This window comes from Dasypus novemcinctus, chromosome 18 (assembly GCF_030445035.2).
Source record: "Dasypus novemcinctus isolate mDasNov1 chromosome 18, mDasNov1.1.hap2, whole genome shotgun sequence".
Classification (NCBI taxonomy): domain Eukaryota; kingdom Metazoa; phylum Chordata; class Mammalia; order Cingulata; family Dasypodidae; genus Dasypus; species Dasypus novemcinctus.
Genome location: NC_080690.1, coordinates 70,378,968 through 70,387,258, shown reverse-complemented (window position 1 = coordinate 70,387,258; position 8,291 = coordinate 70,378,968). Strand labels below are relative to the sequence as shown.

At 55.7% G+C, this 8,291-nt stretch overlaps 1 protein-coding gene and 1 long non-coding RNA gene across 2 annotated transcripts; one reads left to right on the top strand and one right to left on the bottom strand.

Moving 5' to 3' along the window:
* Window positions 1-471: 471 nt before the first annotated feature.
* LIN7B (lin-7 homolog B, crumbs cell polarity complex component) lies at window positions 472-3,693 on the bottom strand. Its single transcript, XM_058280559.1, has 6 exons — window positions 3,630-3,693; window positions 3,332-3,450; window positions 3,050-3,121; window positions 2,258-2,467; window positions 900-1,063; window positions 472-580 (listed from the first exon to the last, which is right to left on the bottom strand). The coding sequence occupies exons 1-6, from the start codon at window positions 3,664-3,666 to the stop codon at window positions 559-561; spliced, it is 624 nt and encodes a 207-aa protein (XP_058136542.1). The 5' UTR covers window positions 3,667-3,693; the 3' UTR covers window positions 472-558.
* A 69-nt stretch (window positions 3,694-3,762) lies between these two features.
* LOC131274258 (uncharacterized) lies at window positions 3,763-7,501 on the top strand. The gene is made up of 2 exons (XR_009181469.1): window positions 3,763-4,065; window positions 4,620-7,501. It is a non-coding gene; the product is annotated as an uncharacterized lncRNA (long non-coding RNA).
* The last annotated feature ends 790 nt before the right edge of the window (window positions 7,502-8,291 follow it).

Genomic DNA, 8,291 nt, shown 5'->3' with positions numbered 1-8,291 from the left:
GGGTGAGGGCCGGGTCGGCGAGCACCTTATTTCCGCACCCCCCGCGCGCGCCTCGGGAGCTGCACGCGGCACCCCACCCCCGCCTCCCACGCAGACCGTAGTGCGGCCTGCAGCGCCCCCCCCCCCGGCGGGCGGACGAGGCTAATGGTTCGTTCCGCCCGGCCCACACGGAGGCCGCCCACTGGCTCCTGCAGCTTTTCAGGACTCCTCCGTCAGACCAGCTACGGAGGAAGGGCCCCCGCCCTCAGGCCCTCTTAAAGCGCTTCAATCCCGCCCCCTCAGGCAGAGATAGATCCAGGTGGGGTCCCAGCCTCCGCCCTCGGACTTGTCCCTAGGAAGCCGGCCGGCCTCCGCCTTCGGACCTGAGGAGCGGTCTCTGCTGGGCTCAGTCCCCCACCTCAGCTCCTCTCCCTCCGCCAAACCTCCAGACACTCTCATCCAAGGATGCGGGACAGACACACAGGCACACAGTGAGGGTCAAAGATCTTTAAATAAGCCACCGTGACAATAAATACTGTACAGGGGAGGGGGCGGAGGTGCGGGTCCAAATCTGTGGTTTCAGCCTCGAGACTCCAAGGACCTGCAAAGGGGATGAAGAGAGGGGAGCCCGGCTCAGAGGCGGGGGGCCTGGGAAGACAAAGGAAAGGGCCAGATCCCAGATTCCAGAGGCAAGGCCTAGGGAAGTGGGTTCCAGATCTTGAGATAGGACTGGGCTAGGAGTCCCCCGAGGCTCCGACCAGAAGGGCTGGGAGTGACAGCCTGGGTCAGGGTGCCAGGGAAAAGAAGCCAGGGCGGGGGGAGGGGGGGCACTTAGGACCCAGGAACCATTGGCCTGGTTTGGGAGTCCAGGGTGAAGCGGGGCAGCGGAGGCCCCAGGGCTGTGGCCACCAGGCGCTCACGAGTAGCTCTGGTGCTGCTGGCGCCTGCGGGCAGAGCGCATCTTCTCGAAGCGAGCCTCCATCTCCTCCAGCACGCGGGGCGTGTACCGCACCACCAGCTTCACAGAGCCCTGGGCCGCCTTCAGCAGCTCCACCGCCTTCTCGTGCTGCTCGCCCTCCACACTCTGCAGGGCGGGGAACCCACAGCTGGGCCTGGGGCCCGGGGCCCTTTTCCTGTCCCCCCGCCAGGAGACGGACAGCTTGTGCCTGCCTCGGGATGCCAAGGCCTCCTGTCTCGGTGGGAGAGTTGTGAACTCTTGGCTCAGTGTCCTCCCCGAAAACCTCCCAGGGATGGCCCTCAGCCACTGACCCGGGTCTAAGTCCATCCTCATTCTCTTACTTCTCCCTGTCCCCAGTTCCCAGGTCTGTCCCTCCTGCATGACTCCCTCTTCTTTGTCCCTCCTTGCATGTCCCAGACCTCCAGCAGGGCCAAGCCCTTTTTTTCAGTTCAGAGGAGCACAGAGTCACAGCTCCTAACTGCAACACCTCAACCAGGAACATCCTTCTTCACCTTGCTTGCCTGGAGGGCTCCTATTCATCCTTCAAAACCCAACTCAAATGTTCCTTTCTCTGCCAAAAAAACTTCCCTCATCTGAATTAGTCTGACACCACATCTGCTTTCTCACAATCCTCTGTGCTTCCTCCGTTACAGCACACTATCTCCCTGGATTAGGACTATTTCAGTTGGGCCTATTGGAGAGGTAGTGTTTGAGTGTAGGAGTTGAGGCCACCTTCTCTCAGGAACTGCAGGATTGCCCAGCACAGGGCTGGGCATTGAGTCAGTCCTCAATCAGAGTGTACTGAGTGAATGAATGAATGAATGTCAAAAGCAGGCTAGCCGGAAGCAGATTTGGCTTAACTGATAGAGCATCTGCCTACCACATGGGAGGTCCAAGGTTCAAATCCAGGGCCTCCTGACCCGTGTGGAGCTGGCCCGTGCACAATGCTGATGCGTGCAAGGAGGGCCCTGCCACGCAGGGGTGTCCCCCACGTAGGGGAGCCCCATGCACAAGGAGTGTGCCCTACAAGGAGAGCCACCCAGCGTGAAAAAAGCGCAGCCTGTGCCAGGAGTGGCACCGCCCACATGGAGAGCTGACGCAACAAGATGACACAACAAAAAGAGACACAGATTCCCGGTGCCGCTGACAAGAATGCAAGCGGACACAGAAGAACACACAGCGAATGGACACAGAGAGCAGACAGCTGGGGTGGGGAGGAAGGGACGAGAAATACATTTTTCTTAAGTCTTAAAAAAAAAGAAAAGCAGGGCTAGCTACCTCCGACAGCCTGTGCCCCGGGGCGCCTCAGCCCCCACTCACCACACCGTTCACCGACAGCAGCTGGTCGCCGCGCTTGAGGCCCCCGTGGCGGTCGGCCACGCCCCCGGGGATGACGCGGGAGATGTAGATGGGGGAGTTCTGCTCTTTGCCGCCCATGATGTTGAAGCCCAGGCCCTCGTCTGTCTTGGGCAGCTCCACCACCCTGGGGTGCGCGTGGCCCTCGCTGGCTGTGAAGGCGGCCACCGTGGCCTGCGAGAGAGACGGCATCCGCGGGTGAGGCCCCTCCGTGGGGGACCCGAGCCAGGGGGAGGCCAGACCACTGCCCCCAAGCACGGAGCACCCGCGCGACCCCACCATCACCCTGCGATGCCCCCCCCCAGCTCACTCAGGGTGCTCCTGCTAGGTCAAACAAGAAGTCCCCATTTGTTGTGTCTCTGACACCCAACACCTGCCAGTCTTGTTGCCTAACACGGGGAACAAGCAAGGCCTAGAGGAAGCCGAAAGCCTCCCGGGAGCAAGAAACAGCATTTAACTATATGTTTTAACAAGATCTCAAGGTTTAATGGACGTCATTGTTTTCATCGGGTAGATTTCCACGGTTACCTTCCACTCAGGCGTGCTGCGCGGGTTTCCAGTGGTGGTTGTAACGATGCCTTTTACGGAACAAATTAAGTAAAGCACAGGAGAGCAGCGCAAGGACATTGTAACTAACGGGAGGGGTGGTACATGGATTTGGCCAGAATCGCGGAAGGAGGAGGCCGGAGCGCCGGGGACGAGGCGGGCCCGCGCTGGGCCCGGCAGCGCATTGGTGGCGGGCGGGGGGGCGCCTACCTTGGCGGTGGCGTGGGCCCGGGTCTCGGCGCTGCCGGCGATGTCGAGCGTGTCGTAGAGCTGCTCGTACACCTGGGCGAGGACGCAGCGGCAGCGGGGGTCGCCGGAGCCCCTCTCCCACTCCGCCGGACGGCCAGGCGCCCCGACCCCCTCTTCCCTCCCACTCGGGGGCCCGCGCCGCCCCCGCGCCCCGGGGCCCGCGGCCGCGACCCCCCGCGCGGAGCCCCGGGCGCTGCCGGGAGGCGTAGTCCCCGGCGGGGGCGGGCGCCGCGCGCCCCTCACCTCGCGGATGGCGGAGCAGAAGCGGCTCTGCAGGACCCGCTGCAGGGCCTGCAGCTTCTGCGGGGGCAGCTCCCCGCTGCGCTGCAGCCGCTCGAGGAGCTCCACGGCCCGGGACACGTCTGCGGGGCGCGGCGGCGTGAGCGCAGCCGGGGCGAGCGCGGCCGGACGCGCGGAGGACGGGGGAGACCCGTGGGCCCCCGGCCCCCCCGCACGGCCGCCCTCCCCCGCGGGGTCCGTCCGCCCAGCGCGCGGGCCCCGCGGGGAGGGGCGGGGGCGGCGGGGCCCCGGGCGCGCTTACCCCGCTCCAGCCCCAGCGGCTCCGCCAGCGCAGCCATGGCCGTGGCCCCGCCGCCGCCGCCGCCGCCCGCCCCGGCGCCGGCCCGGGGGAGGGGCTGCGCCAGGCCCCGCCCGGGCGACGCGCGCCCCCTGCCGAGGCGCGGGGCCCGGCACCTGCCCGCCGGCGCGGCCGCTGCGCCCCCGCCGCCGGCGGCCCCCTCCTGCGCGTCCTTCTCGCCACCCCGGCCGCTCTGTCCCTGTCTTTTTTCCACATTCCTTCCACAGCCTGTTGAACACCTGAGCCCGAGGCGGTGGGCGCGGGGTGAGCCGGGCGGGCGCCCCCTGCCCGCACGGAGCTTACAGTCTAGCGGGGCAGCCGCCACCTGCGCCTGCGCTGAGCAGGAGGCGGAAGGCCTTGGAGGGAAGAGCGAGCGGAGGCGGGCGAGGCGCCCCTCCAGGTGGGCAGAGCGGTGGGCTGGAGGCCCGGGAGGCGGGAGGCCCGGGAGGCGGGAGGCCCCGGGAGGCGGGAGGCCCCCGGAGGTGGGAGGCGGGAGGCCCCGGGAGGCGGGAGGCCCCGGGAGGCGGGAGGCCCGGGAGGCGGGAGGCCCCGGGAGGCGGGAGGCCCCCGGAGGTGGGAGGCGGGAGGCCCGGGAGGCGGGAGGCCCGGGAGGCGGGAGGCCCGGGAGGAGGGAGGCGGGAGGCCCGGGAGGCGGGAGGCCCCGGGAGGCGGGAGGCCCCGGGAGGCGGGAGGCCCCGGGAGGCTGGAGGCCCCGGGAGGCGGGAGGCCCCCGGAGGTGGGAGGCGGGAGGCCCGGGAGGCGGGAGGCCCCCGGAGGTGGGAGGCGGGAGGCCCGGGAGGCGGGAGGCCCGGGAGGCGGGCCCGCGGCACTGGTTTCAGATGGCGCGGGAAGGCTAGATGCGTGGCCTGGCCCGCTGCCATGTGCACGTTGAGGACGTTGGACTTAATGCGAACTCTTATGAGCGAAATGTGATATTCGTATTTGTATTTTAAGGTCACGAGCTTCCGCGCATGGTACCGCGCAGCCACCGTGGTGCGCATCCACGATGCCGAGAAGAGCGGCCACCGCCAGGTTCTTATCACGCCGTGCTCCAAAGTCACAGGTTTCTGTGAGGATGAAGCATGGTTACATTGGCGAATTTGAAATCATAGATGATCACAGAGCTGCGGAAATTGTTAACAGGCAAGTGAAATAAGTGTGGAGCGGTTAGTCCCAAATTTGATGTGCAACTCAGATTTTTTTAAAATGGTAGAATCATCTGCTCCCATGCCATTACTTTGGTTTCATTGTATTGAGGACCTCAGCTGTCATCATGTAAAACACACATGCAGATAAAAGGCCTCCTGGGACAGAAAGGGAAAAAAAGATCACGGGGGCCACTGTGTGGAAAGTGGATTGGATGCGAGCAGGAGTGGAAGCAGGGGGCGCAGTTAGGGGCTCTTGCAGTCACCTTGGTGAGGAACGTGTGTCCTCACCCAGCAGAGGACTGATTTGGAAGCTATCTGGAGAAGTCTTGGTGACTATATGTGGAAACTGGGAGGTGGGGGAGAAGGGGTTTGAAGGTGCTTGGTGGTGTCGTGGTGCCATTTGCTAAGTCAGGTGCGCTCTGCCGGAGGAGGGCCAGTGGGTGCTGTGAGTGAGGAGCCTGTGCTCAGATACCTGTGGAGAAGCTATCTGGGTCTAGAGCCAAGGCCCATCTGGCTGGAAGGCAGTTTTGAGAATTTGGGCATAAGTGGTAAATTAAGCCATTGGAGTGTCCAAGGATTGAGAACATAAAAGGAAGATGTCCTAACCTGAACCCCCAAACTCCCAACATTTAAAAGTCAGAAAGAGGATAAAGAATGACCAGAAAGGTGGAAAACCAGGCTGGAGAAACCACAAGTAGGGAGCAGTTTAAAAAAGGAAGTCTGGACAGTGGTGTCAAATGCCAAAGGTAACTAGGAAATGTTCACTGGAAGGAGACAGAGTCTTTAGGTACTTTAGGAAGAACATTTTGGGGAGATTACTGGGGAATAAGGCCAGATTGAAAACAAAAAAATGGGAACAGGAAATGCATACAAAAATTTTCAAGCAGTTTGGCTCTTGCCCCATCAACAAAGCCAAAAGCAAAACCAAATAATACAGAGGATCTCATAGTGAAAAGCACCAGTCCCTGCTCATCTTATCCACTTCAAAAGACAACAGTTTTTAGATGTTTAATCTGATAGTGGCTTCTGTATCTAAAGAATATGCTTTTTAAAATTTTATGGTGACATAAATACAACACAAAATTTCCCATTTTAACCCCTGTAACGTGTATAATAAAGTAATATCAAGTGTTAAAATATTATGCTACTACCACCACCATCCATTACCAAAATTTTAGCACCCCTAACAGAAACTCTGTACCCAACAACTTCCCATTTGCCCACCACCTGGCCCTGGTAACCTGTTTTCTACTGAGTTTACTTATAATTTATGTAACTGAAAGCCATCTGTCCTTTTATTTTACTCAACATGTCTTCAAATTTCATCCATATTGCAGCATGTCCCAGAACCTCATTCCTTTTTATGCCTGAATCCCACTGTATCCATTGTATGGCTTTCCCACATTTGTTTACCCCTTCATCTGTTGGTGAACACTTGGGTTGCTTCCACCTACTGGCTATTGTGAATAATGCAGTGAACACTGGTGTTCAAGTATGTGTTTTCAATTCTTTGGGGCATGTACCTAGGAGTGCAACTGCCGGGTCATATGGACCAACTGAGGTGTTTCCCACAGCAGATGCACCATTTTACATTTCCACAAGCAATGCACATTCTATGCTTCCTCACCAATACTTGTTTTCATCTTTCTTCATAACCATCCTAGTGGGTGAGACATGGTATCTCATTTTAATTTCCATTTCCCTAAAGCCTCATGATGTGTCACTTCATTTGTGTACTGGTAATTTGTCTTTGAGAAATGCCTACGTAAGTCCTTTGTGTTTTTTTAAATTGGGTTTTGTCTTTTTGTGGGTGAGCTGTAGTTTATATATTCTGGATATTGGTATGAAATCCCCATCAGATACATTTCCAAATATTTTGTCCCATTCTGTAGGATGGCTTCTCACTTTTAAAAATGCCCTCTGATGCCCAAGTTTTTACTATAGAGGAAGTTCAATGTATCTTTTTTGTCGTCCATGCTCCTAGTGTGTATCAAAGAATCCATTACCTAGTATAAATCCTGAAGATTTCCCATCTTCTAAGAGATTTATGATTTTAGCTCTTATATCTAGCTCCTTGATCCAAGTTTTTTATGTATGGTGTAAGGTGGGGGGGGGGAGATCCAACCTCATTCTTTTGTGCTTATTTTTAACTGTACAATCTCATCAATTTCAGATGCTAATATATATTACATATTGGTTTTCTGCTCTTACAGGCATTCCTCTCTTCCCATGATAGTTTTATGGTTTTCAGTTGTCAATAAAGTGCTTACATTATGACTGTAAATATTGTCTGGACTACCTGCGCTCTAGAAGTCTTTGGGACTTCTCTCCACTGCCCTGCTGAACTGGACCCACCATTTCCCTTTTTAAATGCCTCATTTTGTTGAATAACTGCAGAATAAAAAAAGTTTTCTTTTTACAAGACTTCCCTTATTTTCAATAAAACCCATTTTTTCCTAACACTTCTAGTGTTTGTAACACAGATTGCCAGTTATCTAATTTATAATATTGTCAAATGGACCTATTTGTGCCTTTCTCAGTCTTGTTATGGTTGGAAGACCTTTGTATTTTTCATCTTTTTCCCTCCCCTCTGGGATGCAACCCAAATGCTTTCTACTCATATGTCTGTGATTTACTAGTCTTCTGCTGTGTCTCATCAATTAATAAATCTATCTACTGAATTCTGAATTTTTTTTTCAATTCTAGAATTTCCATGATTTTTTTCCTTGTAGTAGATTCCAGATATTAAAATTCTCCATCTTAAATACAATTAAAAATTTTTAAATTGTCCATCTTTTCCTTATTTTGCGATTAATCATAATTATTTTAAAGTCTCTAGTAACTCCAACATCTGAAGCATCTTTGGGTCTTTTTCTATAACTTATATTTGGTTTCAATTCATTCCTCTAATGTACCTGTTTTTTTTAGTAAATGGTGAACACTGTGTATTAGAAATCAGAGGCTGGATATCTTCCTCTAGTTTTCTTCTGGCAGTCAGCTCACTTAAATCCTCATGAGATCTGTTTTAGGGTTCCCTTAGGCCTGGCCTATCTCAGTTATGCCCCTACTCCTAGATGGTGGCACTGGGAAGCTCACACAGGATCCCTCCACCGTGGCAGGCCCTGAACTTGTCCTTCCCAGAACTGCATGGTGTGCAAATCAATGCTCAGGTGTTTAGATTCCCACTTACTGCTTTCTGGCGAGTTTCTAGAAGGTCCTGCAATAAACACAAGTTTAGGTGTCACAAGTGAGACAATTCAATGTAGAATTGAGTGTTCAAGTCTGAGAACTTTGCTCTCAGGACCCAGCTGCTGCTCAAAGTCCTGTAAGCTCAGCCTAGTGGAGGACTGCCACTTTCTGGTAGGATAGACGTCTAATCCCCACAGTAACTGGGTGAAGACCCTCCAGGAGATAGCAAGGGTGAATAAGGAGATCACATCTGCGTACTTCCCCACATTGATTGCTCTCCAATGTTTTT

Bases quoted from the DNA above. Each gene is read 5' to 3' on its own strand.
- LIN7B (XM_058280559.1), bottom strand. From the start codon at position 3,666: ATGGCTGCGCTGGCGGAGCCGCTGGGGCTGGAGCGGG. The intron at 2,468-3,049 runs GTAGGCGCCCCC...TCTCTCTCGCAG, and splicing joins GGGCCCACGCCACCGCCAAG to GCCACGGTGGCCGCCTTCAC. The intron at 1,064-2,257 runs GTGAGTGGGGGC...CCCGCCCTGCAG, and splicing joins TGCTGTCGGTGAACGGTGTG to AGTGTGGAGGGCGAGCAGCA.